Source organism: Tubulanus polymorphus, chromosome 9, assembly GCF_964204645.1.
Source record: "Tubulanus polymorphus chromosome 9, tnTubPoly1.2, whole genome shotgun sequence".
In the NCBI taxonomy this organism is placed as follows: Eukaryota; Metazoa; Nemertea; class Palaeonemertea; order Tubulaniformes; family Tubulanidae; genus Tubulanus; species Tubulanus polymorphus.
This window is the reverse complement of record NC_134033.1, coordinates 9,069,727-9,090,796: the sequence shown is the minus strand read 5'-3', so window position 1 is coordinate 9,090,796 and position 21,070 is coordinate 9,069,727. Positions and strand designations below refer to the sequence as shown.

General features: G+C 43.4%; 2 protein-coding genes across 2 annotated transcripts in view; one reads left to right on the top strand and one right to left on the bottom strand.

The window, feature by feature from the left end:
• The window catches only part of LOC141910735 (uncharacterized), a 284,387-nt gene that overhangs the window by 176,013 nt on the left and 87,304 nt on the right, over positions 1 to 21,070 (bottom strand). The gene's annotated exons all lie outside the window — the stretch shown is intronic.
• The window catches only part of LOC141910733 (kidney mitochondrial carrier protein 1-like), a 41,690-nt gene that overhangs the window by 8,606 nt on the left and 12,014 nt on the right, over positions 1 to 21,070 (top strand). The window contains exons 4-7 of the mRNA XM_074801478.1: positions 742 to 836; positions 5,036 to 5,068; positions 6,819 to 6,904; positions 20,088 to 20,186. Coding sequence (XP_074657579.1) covers positions 742 to 836; positions 5,036 to 5,068; positions 6,819 to 6,904; positions 20,088 to 20,186 — 313 coding nt within the window. The remainder of the gene's footprint in view (positions 1 to 741; positions 837 to 5,035; positions 5,069 to 6,818; positions 6,905 to 20,087; positions 20,187 to 21,070) is intronic.

Sequence of the window (21,070 nt, the reverse complement as noted above, 5' to 3'; positions counted from 1 at the left end):
AGTATATAGAGGTTTTTATTAGCTCCGCTACTAGTCCTACAGTTTTAATCGGAACAATTCCAAATTTGGTATGAATGTTCTATGGACCTAGGCCTATAAAGTTAGAGCCAGCCATTTTTTGAATTCGTCCCCCAGGGGGCGCCCCTGGGGTTTGAGTTCATAATGTAATTGCTACTAGTCCTACAGTTTTAATCAGATAAATTTGGTATCAATGTTCTATGGACCAAGGCCTATAAAGATACAGAGCATTTTTTGGATTCTTCCCCCTTGGGGTGGAGTTTCTGTTTCTTCAAAGCGCTACTTGTCCTACAGTTTTAATCAGATCAATTCCAAATTTGGTGTGAATGTGCTATGGACCACGGACTATGAAGTTACAGAGCCATTTTTTTGATTCGTCCACCAGGGGGCACCCCTGGGGGTGGAGTTTCTATTTCTTCAAATTGCTCAAGTCGAAATTTGGTATGAATGTTCTATGGACCAATACCTACAAAGTACAGAGCCCTTTTTGGATTTGGCCAAAAGGGGGCACCCTAGGTATGCAGCTTCCATTTTTTCAAATCACACAGCAGAGCTATATAAGCTGATAGACTCCTTTTTTTGACTAGTTCCAAGTCAATATATCGATAGATTCCATTAGGCAGTAATGCGGGGTGGTGGTTTATCCAAGATGACACATCAAAATCGGTACAGATGAATTCCTGGTTGATTTGTTCTCTAAAACTTATGTTTTTTGTTATTTAGGTTACCTCCTGCAATTCTTCGACAGGCCACATATGGAACAGTGAAGATCGGGATATATCATATGTTGAAGCGCTGCTTGATTCATGATCCTGATGGTATGAAAAATAAGATAGTAATTGATTTTTAGCTCCAGAGGAAAAAGAGAGCTAGTGTTACTAGCGTGTTGGCATCGTGTCATGTATGTGTACCGCCAACCAAAGCACATTGTTTTTACAGTCATTGATTTAATGAAAGTTCCAAAAAATGAGGTTAAAGGGGTCATGAAGAGGTTTTGAAAAAAATTTTAAATCTAATTTTTTTTGTATAAAACATTCACCGTATGCATCTATGGTAGTCTCGTGAAAAATTTATTAAAATATCTTTATCCAAACTCGCAAAAGCCCATAGCAAATGCCCTAGCAACAGGACGCTCGCATTTGCGCAGTGATGTTGATGACGTCATTCTGAGAACACATCGCCTGCAGCACACTCAGAAGCGTTATTATACAACACTCATTTTCGTTGAATATCGCGCTAATTTTACCATCTTTCGAATACCTTGGCTGTGTGTAGCTATGAACTGTACAAAGGCAGCGACAAATTTTAGGGCCGAAACCAAAGATTTGGCCCCAAGATGATGGATCGTAAGAGCGAGAACACCCAGCCTATGTGTTAACTAGCTTCACACTTTAGAGAAAGATTCTCGCAAATATTACGGCACACATAAACTTGGATACACAAAACTTATGTTTTTATCATCTTCAGAATGATATTCATTGTATGGTTGATAGTGGTGGTGTTGCAATACTCGTCTTACTTAACTTGAGCGCTGCATTCGATACGGTCGATCATGAGGTACTCTTATCGCGCTTGAGGAATTACCTTGGTGTAAGCGGTCTTGTACTTGAGTGGTTTAGATCATAACTGACTGAGCGGTGTCAGATTGTTGTTGTAAATGGTGTTCACTCGTCATCAGTGAAGTTGAAGTATGGCTTGCCTCAGGGGTCTGTGTTAGGGCCTCTGTTATTTCTATTGTATATTCTGCCTCTTGGTGAGCTTATAAATTCACATGATATGCGCCGCCTTGGATTTGCTGACGATAATCAGGTGTACAGACTTATTACCTCTGTTCGTGATTCAGTGTCGGTTCAGCTGCAGTTCTCCAAAGTTGAATCATGCCTAGTGGCCATAAATTTGTGGTACAGTGAGAATTTCCTGAAGGCCAACCCAACAAAAACAGAGATTCTCCTCATAGGTACAGCAGACAGGATACGTGCTATTAGCATTAAATCTTTGAATGTGCCAGTCTCTGCTCACCCAGTGCGTAATCTCGGTGTGCTGGTCGACCCACAACTTAGCATGAAACATCATGTTAATTATGTTCTCAAAACAGGATACTTCCATTTACGCAACATTGCCAGAGTGCGCAGCCAGCTTAGTACTGAAGCAACTAAATCTCTTGAGCAGGCACTAGTCCTATCTCGCATCGACTATTGCAACAGTTTGTTAATTGGATTATCTGCAGACTTAACGCATAAACTCCAAGTTCTCCAGAATTCAGCTTCACGTTTGGTATCTAGGTCACACAAATTCGACCATATCACGCCAGTTCTTCAGGACCTACACTGGCTACCTGTTTCTGCAAGAATCCAGTATAAAGTCGTTCTGTTAACGTTCAAGGCATTGAATAACCTGACTTCCGTATACTTATCCGGATTATTACAAGTCTATGTACCTGTCAGACTTCTATGTTCTGCCAATCAGGAGAGACTGGTTGTTCCTATTTTCCGCTTGTCTTCATATGATGGCAGAACATTCTCCACATATGCTCCCAGACTGTGGAATAACCTTCTTGCGGACATACCTGACAAGTCTTTGTCTTGTGAATCATTCAAGCGAACACTCAAAACCGTTCTATTCCGTGCCAGCTACTTATAGTTTCTAGAGGAGCGCATTTGAACTTATATTCTCAAGGAGCCTTGCGCTATATAAATGACAATTTATTATTATTATTATTATTATCATCATCTAAGAGCCTTTTATCCTGCCAAGTGAAGCTATTTTCGTGAATTAAATACGTAGTAAGAGATGCGCGCTTTCCACTGCATTTAGTACTGGCTTTCCCCAGTGACCCACATCGCTGTAGTATGTATGCAGCACACATTACTATTCAATGGCCGGGATGGCGCAGGCTGGGCTGGGATTCACAAACAAGTTTATGGTTTCAGGACGCTTTTATGGTTCAGTACTGGATAAAAATATCTCTACCCACAGAAATATCTTCGATGTCTAGCCTATATCAGTCATCCCCTCCGCGTGGTTTTTACAGAGGGAATGACTTAATGACGATGAATGCTCGCTGCTCCCGACGTAGAAATATGCTGTACTCTATAGTCACAAATTCCTTCGTTCTAAGGCATCAGGTCTAAATTAAATGGAATAATTTCGACTGTCTATTAATGACAACTGTTGGCTTCCTAAACATCAGACGTTTGATTGGAATCTAATGTATTTGAGTCACTATTTTGCACATTTATCGCTGTTAGTATCACCCGTTTCTATACACTACACCATGTTGTTTTGGTTTGGGTTCTCAGAATGACGTCACACTTCCAGTTGGGAAGGAATCAGCGCGTCTGATCAAAAGTCTCATTTTAACACTAAGTGAAGAATTAAAAACTTATTTCTTGACCACTTAATCAATAAATAAGGTATAATTGATGACAAAAAATACATTAAGCCATATCTCAAAAACCTCTTCATGACCCCTTTAAATACGCTGTTAAAATAGTTCCGGCGACTTTGTATTGAAGATTATATCGCATTATAGGCCTATTGGGTTGCATGGTGATAAAAGTTGATCACAATAATAAGAAAAAGATTTTTGAATAATATTTCATCGATAATTCATGAATTAATATGCGGATGACTACATCACTTGATGTGAATGGGCAAAAACATTGCATGTCTGCAAAATTTGTAAAATTTTAGTGATAGGTGTGAAACACCACAGTCTCGCCGTAGTGCCCCAGGGCACTTGTTAAAGAGAACAAATATGTATAACTAAAAGAGTAGTACATGTACTGCATTTTCATTATTATCATGAAAAATGGACCTCGAGAGTACAGGACCTTTGGTCCTCTAGTATTCATTTACAGTCGAACTGTGTAAAGTTATTGCAACTTCTTGGGTCTCAATTTGCATTTGACGGCTTAACTGAGTTCAAATATATTTCATGTCATACTAATTCAGACATGCCAGACGTGAGTCCCAGTTCTTGAAATTTTGTCCCCCTTCCCGGAGAGCTGCAATTTGTCACGAAAATTTCATTTAGTCCTAAAATCCCGGCGAGAGTTAACATTTTATGAAGAGCCCATAAAAATCCCGGAGAGAATTGCCTCATTAACGTTATAATTCTGCATTGTGGCGTTTAATTTCAAATAGTTCCGGCAATTGCTCGCTCGAGCTACTATAATCGATCCAACTGATTTGCCACGGCAATGCCGCACCCCACGCGAGAGACTCGTGTGTAGACTTTAATAGTGTATGAGCTATGTACATTTGAAATCAAGTGTGCACCGTGTGAAAACATGCCTCGAGTGTTGCCTAGTTTAAGTTTTCCAGGAAACTGGCTGTGTTCCAATAAGCTGCCATTCATTCAACAAAATGCAACAAAATCCATTCGCGCGCGATACTAGAGGAGAGCTCAGCCTCCCATAGACACAATCAGTAGCGCTGTCAATCAAACTTGCCGCACGCTAATTGCTGATCGGCTATTTCAGCCTGGTGTTCGGAGTTCTCTGTGCAACATTCTACAGACATAGATTAAGCAAGAAGCCCATAAAATAGTATCAACAACTCATTTTTTAATTGATACAAATTACAAAATGAAAGCATTTTCATGGCCCAATATAAGTAATTTTGAGCTTATAAAGCTTTTTTGGGATAATTGCTTGTTGAGCAGCTGGGGGCAATCTGGCATCATGTCAATCAAAGCAAACCAGCTAATTATGAAATGGAAATCGAGTTGATAGAAAGAATGATAGGGCCTATATTCTAATAGGCTCGTCATGACAATGTTTCACTGTAAAATTCAGTAGGTTTTTCCCTGAGATTCTTGTTAATGTTCCTGAAAAAGTGGCTGGATATTTTTATCCCTGACAGTTCTAATATGTCCCTGAAGAAATGACTTTTACAAGATATCCCTGACGTCCCTGACAAAATTTGAATATGGCCCTGACGTAGATTTTTTAAATCTGGCATGTCTGCTAATTGTTCACTGTATATTTTCCATGTGACTTGTTTCTTTTTGCAGGTCCAACTCCACCTCATCAATACTATATTCGTGGTAAGCCTAATTAATGATTAGTTGCATTGTAAGCCTTCTTATGGACTCGTAAGTGTCAGAAAGATCAAATGAGTATAGCGAAAGACGTTTGAGTAACTTTTTAACTTATGCATCCTAAGTGTAGTTGGTTGGTTCTTCAAACTGTTAATATATATCAATGGCAAGAGATCGACAATATTGAAATGAAATCGATCTCAAAATATGTTTAAATGCAAAATATTTAACAATAATCCTTGTAATTCCAATTCACTGACACAATAGGATTTAGCTGCTTTAGGAAGAACTTTAGAGTGGTATGCAACCAATCTGTCTTTGACTTTAATCTTCTGAGTGCAAATATTTGAAAAAAGTGAAAAATCACCATTACCTTGAGGAGCACACACGACTGTTGGATTAGTTAACATGTTCTCAATGACTTCAAAATTTTCTTCATGTTCAGTCAAAATGATAGGCTTGTTCTTCTTCATTAATGCGTAAAATGTTTCTTGCAAACTATGAAGGTACATAGGAAATACGCTAGATAAATACAGTCAACCCCTGATATACCGCGGGGTAGGCTGTATATGGGAGGGCGGTATATCGGGGCTTGACTGTAATTCACAGCTCAAACAAATCTTGTTATGTTGGTAGGAATCTTCATATTTCTTATAGCGCTACATATATCTCCCATTGCTTGTACATGGACTATGCCTTCTTCTGAAACAAGAGATAATGTGACTGATAAAAGTTACAGTATTTCTAAACAATCTACATTTCTCCTCAATCCATATTTTCTGTAATATAAAGGACGCTTGACCAATGTCTCATATGATCTGAAGCAGATTTGGACTGTACGATAATATCATCATAAATTGCAGTACTAAACGTATCATCATCATAAATTGCAGTACTAAATGTTTCATAATCTAGTATTTCTGACATAATCTTGCTTATCTTTTGTTGCCACAGAGCTGGGGACGCGTTTGATCCCATCGGCAATCAATGATATGTATGCATTGTAGCTCCAGGATAAGGGCATATTCCAGTGTTGGATTGTGACTTAGATTACAATGGTATTGTGTGAAATGCACTCCTGAGGTCAGTGACACTGATGACTCGAAGGTGCCATGTACAAAAATTTCCCGCTCAAATCTCATAAATAAAAACTTAAGAAAAAATAAACATTAATCCAATAGAGTTTCTGCAGAAACTTCACTACATACTTTCACGCCAGTGAAGACCATTTTGTCGACAGTTGTAAAATAACTTTCGAAATTCAACAAATATTTCATTGAAACATGAGTACCACCAGTCAGTAGTTTGATTGAGTAGTGCCGTTGTTTACAAATGGTTGGAACCTAGTAACAATCTGACCAATCAGGAATCGTGTCACAAAATAAATGCGTACAGGGATGAAAATCTTCTGCGGAAACGCAGATTTCCACAGTTGGAGACCCATCTTTATCATTCTATGTTGCTCTGGTTACGGAGTCCGTCAGCGGAGTGCGATACCTGGGTTCAAAGTAGTAAAATTCTGACTTGCAATATTGGGATTCGAAACCAAATGAAAATATAGTAGAGTGCTTAACCCACTGAGCCAATTTACAAGTTTAAAAAAAATATATATATTCAAATTGAAACATTGAACTTTGACTTCCCAAATAGATTTTGGGTTTATTAACTGTCAAATCTAGAGGATGTAATAAATAAGATAAAATGAATTATGTAATAATGTATTCCTGCATACCTAGATGTTACTTTTTTATTACAGAGGAGACCCTGGCAACAGATGTTTTATGCGGAATCATAGCTGGTTCAGTATCCAGTGCTCTAGCAAATCCAACAGATGTTCTCAAAGTAAGTGTTACTGTTATATTTTTCGGGAGATGTTTACTGTAAAAGGATATGATCTGCAGTCAGATGAGCCAAAAGAAAGTTTTGTTTTAAAACTTAGTGTTGAATAGTGTCCTTCAAAGCAATGAATTTTATAGAAGGGCTGTAAAATTGGGAAAGAGGGAAGTGAATCTTGGAAATTGTTCAATTTGAGAAAATAAATTGTCTATTTTAAACTTCGCACACTCCGTGTAAAGAAATCATCACAGGTGGAGCATGTCTATTTGAGTCAGTGGGGAACCCACTACCACGTATACTCATGATGAATGAAGCATCATGCAGTTGTGTGTGATGGAGATCGTATCAATAGACAGATTTTCATGCAAACTCCTGGATTCAATCAACAGGGACATCTTAGCCTTTATTGATTACTTGGAGCACGGATTCTCTGAGATTCTCCTAAAACATCATGCCGAAGATAGGTATATGCTATTTCTTTCGTATACTTCCCTGCCTGACATGTGCCTTTTCCTACAATTATGGAAAACCATCCGTCACCCAATTTTTAACTTAACCAGCACCTATCCACCCTCTCAATAGACTGTCCCATCCAATTTCCTGCTAACGCCATTTTTTGTTGGCGCGTGGTTCGGAGTTTGGCTCCGAATCTAAGAAGATCCTTGCAAGGCTCTGAAGCTAAGAGATCGTCGTCGAGTTAATAGCAGGGATTCGTCGGTTTCGGCCATACGTGCCAACCGACGTCTCTAATTCTATTTCTAATCGTATAGCGGAGCGGTTGCCGATCGTTCTGGTACGATCAGCTTCCCAACTCTGTTCACTGGGAAGGAACGCTGGTTCACCGCCACCGGTCTCCGGTCAATCACCGGTCGTTGGTCGTTCACTGGTTCGGCCGGTTCAGACTATATGTTCTGAACCGAGCGCTCGCCGCGGTAGTCGGGATCGGCCGGCACCGGTTTGGTCGGTACCAGTCCGGTTCGGGCACCGGTCCGGTCCAGAAGTCATCCAGTTCAAAACTTCTGGTTCGTTCATCATCTGATTCTGATCGTCGCTCCGGGGATAGAGCTCGCTCTCCCACTAGATCCAGACGACGTGAGCGTAATAAACGCGCAAGGTCTCCTTATCGCGGATCAAGGTTTGATCGTCGGTCTTCTCATCGTTCGTCGACGTCGGTTAGCGATGAAGGCGATTCTCCTAGTAGGTCTCGATCCCGTTCGAGGGACCGTCACCGAAGTCGGCATGATCCTCGGAAATACTGGAAAATTCCTGACTCAGAAGGATTTCCATGTATTTGAAGAGAAAATTTTAAACTTGTTATCATCGTCGCAACAAGTCGCTGCAACCTCTACAACAGGTAAGCCTATTCCTGATTGTCCGGTTAGAAGTTCGCCAGCTCAGTTCTTCGGAATTCTGACTCTGAATTCCTGGATGCTGCGGTAGGGTCTGATTTCAATGAGGATCCGGTCCCGGAAGTGGCAATTCCGTCTGGGGTCGTTCCTGTCGCGAGCAATTTTGGGTTGCCCCATACGATGGGGACTTCCCTGGCTCGCAATGTATATTCCGTCCCGTTCAGTTTTATCCGAACCAGCAGGGGACATGCCATTTAGAGCAATGATTAGTGAGTTTTTTGTCAAACACGGGGCAACTCGTGCTAAGCCCACAGCAGCTTCTCTGGATCGGTGTGTCAATGGAAGCTTATCGCCCTCCGGATTGCGATCTTAACGTTTAACGGGAATCGTCAGCGGTTTCAAGAGAATGGGCTCGATTGGATACGCAATTATGGGGTGAATGTCGCCCTGGAACGTTTTCGTTTCCCCCTTCAGAACGGGGTATGAAATCTGGGAAATATTTTAGTTCAACCGATCCACCTATAGGCGCATTTCGCTCGGCATATTACGCAACTCCAGGTGCTGTGGATCACAGTTATAGCTGCCTGGATTCTGATTATACTTTGATCAGCCCGGATACTGTTTCAGCACAGTCGGGTATTCGTTTGCCTAAGTCTGGTTTGGTGGCCATGACGTCAATCCTGGACAATCTTACCAGGGTTTGTTGGTTTCAATGGCACTTAAGGTGATGACGGGTCAGCTTTGCGAGACTCACGCAGCCGTTCAAGCGGGCTCCGACCCAGAATCAGTTGCCCTAAAACTGGAGGGAATGGACCGGATTATCCAATCTTTGGCTCAGTCTGTTTCACATGTAATTCCGTTGTCGGTTCGGGGTCAGGCTAATCTTGTGTAAGCCTCCCGTCAGTCAGTTATGGACTCCAGTTCCAAAGCTCGTCTGCCGGATATGGTGTCCAATGCTTTGCTGAGAGCTCCATTGGGGACGTCTTCACGTCTCTTCTCCGGTTGGTATGCTCCTGTTTCCGCCGAGCTGAGGTCCAGACCAAGTCCACCGTTCGGACTCCGTGGAAAAAGCGTTCTGGTCTGACGCCGGTGGCGCAAGGTTCGGCACGGACGCATACAGAACCAACTCAAACTTCAGCGCTTTCTCGGGCGCTAGCGCGCAACTTCAACTATCGTGTCAAGCCTCGTCCAGTCGTAACAGTTCCGGTTCGTATCGAGGCAAGGGGAAGGCTCCAAAAAGGGGCTCTTCCTTTCGGAAAAACTCGAAATGAATTCTCGGGTCCAGTGGGAGGTTGTCTGCAGCAGGCAGCAACCAACTGGTCCGACCTTTTCGGAGACGGTTGGCCCTCCCGGGTCGTCTCTCATGGCTACCGTCTCCGTTTCCTAAGGCAACCGCGCCTGACAAGGTCACCTCCCGACATGCGGCCAAAACCAGGTCAGGAGGCCTTAATCTCTCCAGCTCTCAAGGAATCGGCCGAGAAGGGAGCGATAGAACCAGTTTGCAACGAAACTTCTCCCGGCTGGTTTTCATGGTACCAAAGGCCACAGGGGGTCAACGGACGGTGATAGGTCTGTCATCCCTCAATCGGCACCTAGACATTCCAAGGTTCCGGATGACCAAACCCAAGGACGTGATTCAAGGGCTCCGTCCGGGTCAATGGGCGGCTTCGTTGGACCTGAAAGATACTTTCAGGTTCCAATTCACACAAAATCTCGGCGATTTCTCAGGATAAATTGGAAAGGCAGCCAGTTCCAATTCAGGTCTCTTCTCAGTACGGCCCCGTGGGTTTTCACCAAGTTGGTCAAGTCAGTTTAGAATGTACTTCAGTCAAGGGATGTTCGACTGTTCGTTTACCTCGACGACTGATAAATAGTCGCGAACTCGGCTCAAGAATGTCGGGAGGCAATGACCTCAGTCTTGGACTTAGTCCATCAGCTAGGGTTCCGCATAAACAGGGAAAAATCTCAGTTGACGCCGGCCCAAGAGTTCACTTATCTCGGCATGGACTTCCATCTCCGAATCGGCAAAGTCTTTCCGTCCATGGCTCGAGTAGCCAAACTTCAAAAAGCTGTAGTGGGAGTGTCCATAACCCCGAGAACAGCTCGTTACTGGTCACGGCTTCTAGGCTCCATCAGCTCCATGGATCTGGTGGTGCCCTTAGGCCGCCTCAGAAGCAGGCGCTTGCAACAATATTGGAAGGTCTTCTGGTCTCGGTCGAAGGGCGACTGGGAGACCTTGATTCCCGTACCTCCAATTGATCTAAGTCCGGATCTTCATTGGTGTGTGGCAACTACGAATATTGGACGCGGGGTGTCATTAGCCCGTTGGGGGCTCCAGTTCGTGTATTCATGGATGCCAGTCACCAAGGATGGGGGGCACATCTGGAGAACCGAGTCAGAGCCGGAAGATGGTCTCGCTAGGAGGCCACCAACCACATAAATTTCCTGGAAATGCTGGCCGTGTGGAAGGCCCTGAAGTTCTTTCACAGGAGAGTGGAGGGCCACCACGTTTGGTTAGCCACAGACAATTCAACAGTGAGGGCTTACCTTCAGAACCAAGGGGGCACTCACTCAGAAACCCTCACAGGTCTGTCGGCCAAAATTCTTCTTTGGTGCCAGACAAAGGGCGTGTCCCTGACTGTGGCACATTTAGCAGGGAAAAGGAACGTGATAGCCGATGCTCTGTCTCGTCGAGGTCAGGCTATTGCGACAGAATGGGTTCTCCACCAAGAAGTAGCCGATCGGGTTCGGGGCATGTTTGGCAATCCGCTGCTGGATCTGTTTGCCACCCGGTTCAATCGGAAGTGTCCTCTGTATTTACTTCGAATACATTCCCTCGGAAAATACACTATAGCCATATTGCTTTTGGCTAGGCAGATAACGCCCGAATCGACTTTTGGTAGGGGCGCCGTAACATAGCGCCATCTGGCGAGACGCCATCATCTTTTTGCTTGGCGCTTGTTCTCTAGAGAACGTGTTTCGGCAGTGCTCGTAAATCGGTTAAAATTCTTCGTGTTGGATCGGACATCCGTTCTAATTGATATAAGAAACAGACATAACAGTGATTGATCTCGGAATAGAAGTCGAACTTCGGGTGAAATCGTTTTTAATTTATGCGCATTTCAACATTTTGCCACCAGTTTTCTACTTCCGGTTTCGCGGGAGCGCCGTGCTGTTTTCTTAGCGGCTCCTCCCGCCTTATATATTCAATAATTATCATTCAACGTAATTGATTTCCGTCTCATCATTCACGAAAATTAATAATCTGTACTAAAAATCGTATCAATAATTAACCTTTTATTTCAGCTTATTTTAGGGTTTAACATGTCGGATCACGACGTCTCCAGTTCCCCTAGGAGACCGAGATTTAAACGTTTGGGCAAGGTTGATACACCTTCTAAGACCCCAGCGTCCTCATCGGGCAAGGTTGATACACCTGAATGCCCGGATACTCGGAAACAGGGCAATGATCCGGGACGATCCGTGTCTAGGTCCAGGTCCCGATCGAGATTTAGTCGGTCCGACTCTTCGTCTTCTACTAGACGTAATAATAATTTATTTTTCATTTAACTTAAATTACAAGATAGTATAACGACAATAGTGAAGAAAAATAACAGTTAAATGAAGGAAGCAGTGAAAGCCTGGAGGCTGTACAAGTCACTGCACCTGAAAAACATTATAATAATTATAGAAGTAATAATAATAATAATAATAATAATAATAATAGTAATAATAATAATAATATTAGTAATAATAATAATAATAATAATAATAATAATAATAATAACAGTAATAATAATAATAAAAATACAAAATAATAAAAATACAAAATAAATAATAATACATAATATTATGCTGATTATAATTGTTTAACAAATGATTGTAATTATTTAACAAATCATGGAATTAGTTACAATAATATAACATATGATAATGATGGGACTCATCCATAATAATATAAATAAATTGAAAATAACAATCATAATGAGAATGATAATAGTAACATCGTAATGCGAATGATAAGTAGTAATAGATGTTATACAAAATAGTAACACATGGTAATGTCAATATAATGATATATTGACAATCATGATAATATTTTGACAATTGTTTAACAAAGTATTAAATTGGTAACACATGAAGATGCTTATAATGGTACTCACCAAGTAATATTAACATAATAGTAAAACGGTAAATATTCATACGAATAATTTAATTTGAGTGCAGTAATGGTGATTTACCATGTAGTTTAAGCATACACATAATTAATACTTGGGGTATGAAACCAAGAAATAATGACAGAGTGTATCGTGCCACACATAATTTATATAATCAGGAATAACTATTGAAAGTCAATTTCTTAAATCGGGATACAAGACAAGATAAATTAGGTGCATTATGTAGGTTATTATTTGCGGTTTGCCAGACAATTGGGACTTGCGCAAGAAAGGAGGAGTGGAAAAGTTTTGACGTGTGACAGTGAACTCTTGTAAAATTGCGACTACGGGTATTGTAATTGTGGAATTCAGCATTTATGTTGAAAAGGTTTAGTACTCGCTGTGGAAGCAATTTATGAAGATGACAGAATCCAAATTTCAGTAGATCTAATTCTATAAGGTCTTGGAATTTCAATATACTATATTTCTTAAATATTGGCCCTGTTGGTGCATTATAGGCTGAATTATTAATTAGTCTAACCGCTTTCTTTTGAATTTTGAAAATAGAGTTAGATTGTTTGACTGTTAGCATAGGTCCCCATACAATAAGACGTAGGCACCAGCGCTCTAATAAAAAACGACGTCGTTCACCGTCTGACCCCAGCTCTGGGTCAAGGTCTCGTTCTAGATCCCGTTCTAGAGTAAGTCGAACCTATTCTCCGTCACCTACCTGGCGTAGGCACAAGCGTGCTCATAAGCAACAACGTCGTCGCTCACGTTCTAGATCACCGGCTGATAAGCCGTCTGACTCTAGTGACATCAAGAATATGCTAGCGATATTCTCGCAGGAGATCGCTTCCCTTAAGGAACAACTAAAAGGTAAGGAAACCCCGGTCCCCAAGCCTCCATCAGTGCCAACAGGGCTGTCCTGCAACCCAACAGATGGGTTGGTGTTGGATGATGTCAACGATTTTTCTGATGAGGAAAAATCTCATGATCCAGAAGATTCTGGTCTATCCAGGGACGGAGACATGCACAGATCGTGCTCTCCGTCACCATCCACAATGGAAGAGACGGGAGACATTCCATTCAAGGACTTAGTAAAAGAAGTTTTCTCCCGGTACGGAGGTACCAAGGCCAAACCTAAAACAACCCAGCCTAGAGGGTCGGCCGCCAAAATCTTCAGTCCATCCGATGACACCGAAGAGTTAGTTTTAGCACCACATTCTGTATATAGAGAAGAATGGCGTGAGACTTTGGACACGACACTGTGGGGTGGTAAGCGTACAGACAATACTTGGTCTTATCCTCCATTAGAGGCAGGCATGAAGGATTCAAAATTTTTCTCTCCGTTGTATCCTCCCATAACGGGGTACAAGACTTATTATTACGCCACACCAGGTGCTGATGATCCCGGATTCAAACCACACTTTGACTCTGATGGGTCAACCACGATAGGACTACCCAAAAAACCACCGCCCTCCTACACTTTACCAAAACAAGCAATGGGAGCGTTGAACCAATTAGCTCGTAGCATTTGTCAAATCGCGTCTTTCCAAGACATTTCACTGGTTGCCATGCACGGCGAGTTAGAAAAAGTAAAGTCTCAACTAGTCCAGGATAATCCGGATCCAGAGACAATGTCCGAACACGTGGCGACCATAGAGAGAATTCTACAGTCTATGGCCAAGGCGTTTGTGTCACCAAGTACCTTTGGGTATAAGGATCCAGGCTAACCTAGCCTTGATCAATAGATATAGCTTGTTGGCCGACTCCAAACTTCCAGACCCGGTGAAAGTAGCTCTATACAGAGCACCGCTGGGCAATTCCTCACGGGTTTTCTCTGGATGCTGCGCATCTGCCTATGCAGAGGCCACCAAGATCAGAGAATCTCAGGCTAAGGCCGGTAGGCAGTCATGGAAGACATCAAAAAAGCCTAGTTATTACGCTGGCAACTCTAACTACAGAAACTCACCGGCAAATCAGCCCGGATACAATCAATCTCAAGTCAACAGCAAATTAAGCTACAAAAAAGCGGGTTGGACAAGCTCCAAGGGAGCTCAAAGGGACAACAATAACAATTTGAACTATGTCAGTTATTTTCAAAGTTCTTACAGTGACAATCCCCAAAGGGGTAGGGCTAGATTACGTAGGGGCTTCAATCGACCCTTTCGTGGCCGCGCCAACACAGGTACCCGTTGAAGATGTCAGGCCAGTGGGCTTTTGCCTTCAAGACGCCTCTTCCCACTGGCTAGAAAAATTTGGCGACACTTGGGCTACAAAGATCGTTTCCAAAGGATACCGACTGAAATTCGTTCACAAACCGCATCTATCTCATCAGCCGGTGGAAATGAGGCCGAAGTGGGGGCAGGAGTCACACGTTATGTCAGCGATCAACGAGATGATTTTAAAAAGATCGCTGGAAGAAATCCCTCTAGGATCCCCGGGATGGTATTCAAGAATTTTCACCGTCCCAAAATCATCTGGGGGCTTAAGGACGGTAATAGATCCGTCAGCTCTAAATCGTTATATCATAGCTCCAAAATTCAAGCTAACAACACCCAAGGAGGTGATTCAGGGGCTGGAGCCAGGCCAATGGGCAGCATCCATAGATCTGAGGGATGCATACCTACAAGTACCAATACACAGGAACTCAAGAAAGTATTTAAGAGTTCATTGGAGGGGAAGAACATACCAATTTCGGTCTCTGCCCTTCGGCCTGAGTTCAGCCCCTTGGGTCTACACCAAACTTGTCAAAAGGGTTCAGAAACACCTTCAGTCGAAGGGAGTTCGCATTTTCTGTTACCTGGATGATTGGCTGGTTGTGGCAAATTCGAAAGCAGAGTGCAAGGAAGCCTTACACAAGACACTGGCCTTGATCCGTCAATTAGGTTTCATAGTAAATTTAGAGAAGTCCCAGTTGACCCCCTCTCAAAGGTTCACGTACCTAGGTATGCACTTCGACCTGACGCAGGCCTTAGTCAGACCAGCACAGGCCAGAGTTCAGAAGCTGGGAGGCAGTTCTCGGTCTCCTGACGGGGGCGCCCAGATCGGCTCAGTCCTGGTCCCAGGTTTTGGGCCAGATGAGTTCCGTTGCACTCGTAGTTCTGCTCGGTCGTTTACACAGCTGTTCTCTTCAAAGATTCTGGAAGCAAGCTTGGAGATCAGTAGGGGAAGAGTGGGATACCTTATTGCCGGTACCACCGGTGAACCTAATCCCCGACCTCGAGTAGTGGACTCTCGCGGAGAACTTGACAAGAGGCACCTCCCTAGGACCTTTGAAGGCCCCGATTCATCTATTCACGGATGCCAGCCATCAGGGCTGGGGAGCACATGTAGAAGGTTTTCAGAAAGCCGGGAACTGGTCTTGAGCAGAGGCTCATCTCCACATAAATCACCTGGAACTGTTAGCGGTTCAAAAGGCCTTCAAACACTTCAAAAGGAGGTTAGGGGGTCATCATGTGTGGCTGTCAACGGACAACTCCACAGTAAAGGCTTATTTGCTCAACCAGGGGGGGACCAGGTCCCCAACATTATCCAACTTAGCAGCTCAGATTCTGACCTGGGTCCAGGCTCAAGGGATGATTCTTTCGGTTTCCCACCTGGCGGGCAGCCTGAATGTGGTGGCCAACGCTCTGTCTCGCCAAGACAAGCCAGTAGCCACTGAGTGGACATTGGCAGTCAGGGTAGCCAATCAAGTCCGGGCCCTGATGAGAAGTCCGAACGTGGACCTGTTTGCCACTCGCTTCAACACGAGGTGTCCGGTGTTTGTGTCCCCATTTCAAGACGACTTGGCGTGGGGGGTGGACGCTCTATCTCTGAGTTGGGACAACCTGCTGGCTTATACCTTTCCCCCCACTCCCCTACTCAATCGAGTGTTGGAGAAGATAGAGGGGGCAGTCAACTGTCAAGTGGTCTTAGTGGCTCCCTGTTGGCCGACTCAGACATGGTTCGTCAGACTCCTGCATCTACTGGTGGACTTCCCTCGCACTCTGCCCAATTACCCCGGGTTACTGTCCCAGGGACGGTTCAAGTTACACCCAAATCAATTCCAATTGAATCTACACGCCTGGCCATTGTCAAGCGACAGCTTTCAAACCAAGGAATTTCTTCGGGGGCAGCCAGATTTATCGTGGAATCCAAACGTCCCTCTACCGGAGCATTGTACGATTCCAAATGGGAATGTTACTCCGATTGGTGTAATAGGAGAGCGGTGGATTCTCTCCACCCCTCTGTGTCAGAGTTAATAGATTTTTTCTTTTTCCTGTTCGAAGAGAAGAATAGACAGGTTGTAACCATTAAAGGCTACAGATCAGCAATAGGGCATACTTTTCGTTCAGCGAGCTCCCTGTAGTGAAGGAGGATGTGAAAATAGCTCAATTGATATCAGGTTTTGGGGTTAAGAGACCCAAACAGGTTTCAGATATCCCGCCATGGGACTTAACAGTGGTTCTTAGAGCACTTATGATCACTCCCTTCGAGCCTATCCGCAATACTACCCTGTCAGACTTATCTAAGAAAACGGTGTTCTTACTGTTCTTAGCGATGGCCGCGAGGCGTTCGGAGGTTCATGCTTTATCGATGCGTCCGGGTCATATTTCCTTTGGTCCACAAGATAGGTTTGTCATTTTAAGGCCTGGTCTTAGTTTCATTGCCAAGAATCAAAAGGCTTCCGTAGCAGCCAGATCTTGGAAGATCGAGGCTTTGACGCATAGGGTATCTCACGATCTTCCTGATACGTCGCTCTGTCCAGTAAGAGCTTTAAAGGAGTACCTAGAGAGGACACTTCCCCACAGACAAGATAGGGAGAGGCTCTTTATTCCTCTCCGATAAGGGGATAAGAGAGATATCTCAAGGGACACAATCGCTAGATGGATTGTATCTTTAATTAAAGAAACTCTGCATTCTCAGGGGGCCCAGGCTCCGCTCGGGATACATTCTCATCAGGTGAGGGTATTAGCCACATCCTGGTCATTATTCACGGGGGCTTCCTTGGAACAGGTTTGTCGTTCAGCCTTCTGGACATCTCCATCTACCTTCTCGTCATTTTATTTGAAGGACGTTTCTGGACAGTTAGGCTCACTGTCCACGAATCTCTCTATTTGATCCTTACTGGATCAAATAGAGAGATCAGTCAATTGCAACATAGTTCTTGTAGCACCATGTTGGCCGGCTCAGAAATGGTTCCTACCACTTCTCAACCTACTGTGCGACAACCCCAGGATTCTTCCGAATTTCCCATCGCTTCTGTCTCAGGGGAACTTTCGGCATCATCCAAACAGCCAGTGGTTAAATCTGCTCGCCTGGCCATTGTCCAGCGATCCTTGTCAGCTTCAGGCTTTTCAGAATTTCAAATTTTTTACTGCACCTATTTGTAGTAAAAGGTTTGCAGGTTATAACTATTAAAGGTTACCGCCCCGCGATTTCTCATACATTGCGTGCTTCTGGATGGCCAAATGTAACAGGGGATCATCGGATATCCCAGCTTGTTGCAGGGTTTTCTATTTCCCGGACTCGGGTACCAAGGATAGTTCTAGCATGGGATCTGTCTGTAATTTTGAAGAAGTTAATGGAGGCTCCATTTGATCCTCTTTCGGCAGCGTCATTTGCGAATTTGTCAAAAAAGACTGTATTTTTGCTGTGCTTGGCCTGCTTGGCCCGTCGCTCTGAGATTCATGCGCTTTCAGTCCGACAAGGTCATATTGTCATCGGGCCAGCGAAGGAATTTGTTTTGCTGCGGCCTGCTTTGGAGTTTTTGGCAAAGAACGAACGACCAGGCTCGGTTGGGCGTCAATGGCGAATTGAAGCCCTAAAACATCGAGTGGAACCGGGTCTTCCGGACAGGACATCATGTCCTGTGCAGGCGTTGTGTTTCTATTTAGATCGCTCTGCTCCACGGAGGGGTTCGCGGGAGCGGTTATTTCTTCCGCTGCTGGATCACCTGAAGGGTGATATTTCTCGGGACACAGTGGCCCAATGGTTCTCTTCACTGATCAAGGACATTTTATTGAAGGAGAATCTTTCCTCGGAGGGAGTGGTTTCTCATCAAGTGAGGTCTATGGCTACTTCCTGCGCAGCCTTTTCAGGTGCTCCGTTGGAGGAAGTCTGTGGGGCCGCCTTTTGGAATTCTCCATCGACATTCACGTCATTTTATTTACGGGATGTTTCAGGCCAGTTAGGCTCATTAGCTTCACTCGGTCCTGTTGTTATGGCTCAAGGTGTCCGTTCTTTCCGATCGGACCCTTTGGCGTAGAATATTTATGTTGCATTATCAGGATCACAGGGGTTGTATCCATGTTCATAGTTTGGGCTCGTATCCGCAAGTATTAATTTCGCAAAATTCGGGGGGGCCCTGAGCTGGACGGACTCACTGTGGCCAACCGGTCTTACCTGTGCTACAGTGCTCCATTCCGTGCTTGGGTAAGTGCTCTCTTTTTTCCCTCTTACCTTGCGTTTGAGCGGTAGTTTTTCTATCTTCCCTTCCCACCATCCTTGTGCTAGGCTAGTCTAGCAAAAACCATAGGAAAGGGTACAGTACTCGACGGAAATATTACAATTTTTTGAACTAAAATTTGTATTTCCGAGTAGTACTTACCCTTTCCTATGGTGGGAATCCCGCCCACCTGCCCCGCATAGCTGCATTTTTTGGGTCTGCTATGACGTAAAAAGATGGCGGATTTCGCCGATGGCTAAATGCAATACCGCAGGGCTGGGTCGTATAGAAAAACCATTGGCGATCAATCCAAATTTAGAAAATATTGGCAAAAACCATAGGAAAGGGTAAGTACTACTCGGAAATACAAATTTTAGTTCCAAAAATTGTAATTTTTATCTTTTTCATGCGTTGAACACCACAACAGTGATTAAATTTATACGTTGTTTGTCGTAAAGTTTAATAACATGATGGTAACTTGCCGCTACTGTAGTTTTTTGGAATTGAATCGAGTGGCCTTGGAAGCTATGTGACATAAGGCGTGATGCTGTTGCATCCACTATCAGTGCTGAGTGACAAGTGGGTTCGAGTCCTGCTGTCTGCTTACAGTGTGCGGGCAAAGTAGTGCGGTTGATTGAACAATCTAATATGGTTAAAAACCAAGGTCCTACGACGTAAACAAACAAAAAGACAAGCAAGTCATCATCAGCCTGCATCCGTAACACCAATGCCGGCATCTCTCTCTGTGCAACGTTTTGATGCGTATGTTTGTCCGGGATCTACCTATTATGCAACAGAGTATTTTGCATTCAAAAAAATCATTCTGTTTTTGTTTTCATTATTCAGCAATAGAGCTTAACAGTTCATGCAAGAAAAACCACAGTCAGTCAGTCCACCCTTACAGTTGTATGTTGAATACGAATCCTGTGAAGGCGAAAGTGCCGAATGGGTTTTTGTATACAAATCCTGATTGATACAAATCTCTTGGCTGGGACATGATGGAAAACATCAGAATAAACTAGTATTGTCTTTAACAGAATCGCATTAATGAGGTTTAACAATACAAATAGGGTAGGCTAAATCGTTCGACAGAAAAATGAAATTCATTCAATTCTTAAGTCTCTGGTCCTCCCAATCAACATTGTCATAGAACATTATCCGGCAGAGGTAGCATTAACCACTTAATACCTTACCACAGTATAATTTACCAATGCTTCAAGGTCCATGGCCTCTTGTTTCTTTCTTTTAAGGTACGCATGCAAGCAAAAAATGAGAAGTTTAGAAATGTCAAAATGTTCAAAGCCTTCAAAATGGTTTATGAGAACGAAGGCATCCGTGGTTTATGGACAGTAAGTACGTAATCGTCAAATTAAACCCACTCTTCTATGTTTGGATCTAGATGTATCAGACCCACAATGTGCTCACATACTTTGAGTTTGATTTGAAAGTTAAAACGAGCCTTACCTGGAAGGTGAAGTTTGACTTGAATTCTGCGGAGTGGAGGTGAACCAGTTAAGAGATCCAGTTGGCATAAAATCTACTCAAACTCCCTTCTTTCTTTTCTGGAACGGGATATTTTGATATGAAATGAGAATAATGGGTCCCGGTACTCACCTCTGGAACGGGATATTTTGATATTAAATGAGAATAATAGGTCCCGCTCCTCACCTCTATTCCTTCTTTTTGTTTATCTTGTTTTGGTACTGGGTTCTGTTCAGATGCCTGTACTGCCCGTTCCACGTGGTACGGGTCTGCTGATCATTTAAATACTGGTACTGGCTGCGGCCATGTCCTCTTGTTCTATTAAATGGTATTCCTCGCATGGTGATCATACCATGTCCCCTCATTCTGTATGAGGGTGCCATTTTAATCTTTGTGCCAACGTGGTTAACGTCCTGAATGTCCTCGACCTGTTTTTCAAGGTCATCACCAAACAACCAACTGGTATAAGGTGAAGATACTCTCAGGACGGATAAGTTCTCTTCTCCTCAGCGCTAAATTGTGAAATCCATGCCCCATAAGAATGAGCGCATTAGATACCTCATCTTTAATTTCTTCTTTCCCGTACCTGTCGTCTTTTTCAACTCTATTAACTAGGTTAGTGAGACTAACACCTGCCCTGGCAAGGCTAGCATGTGTTATCTGCAGACCAACATCCATCTGTTATGTTTTCGGATTAATAATATCCCACATTATAGAATTAAACGAATGTTAGTGGAGACGCAACTGTGGT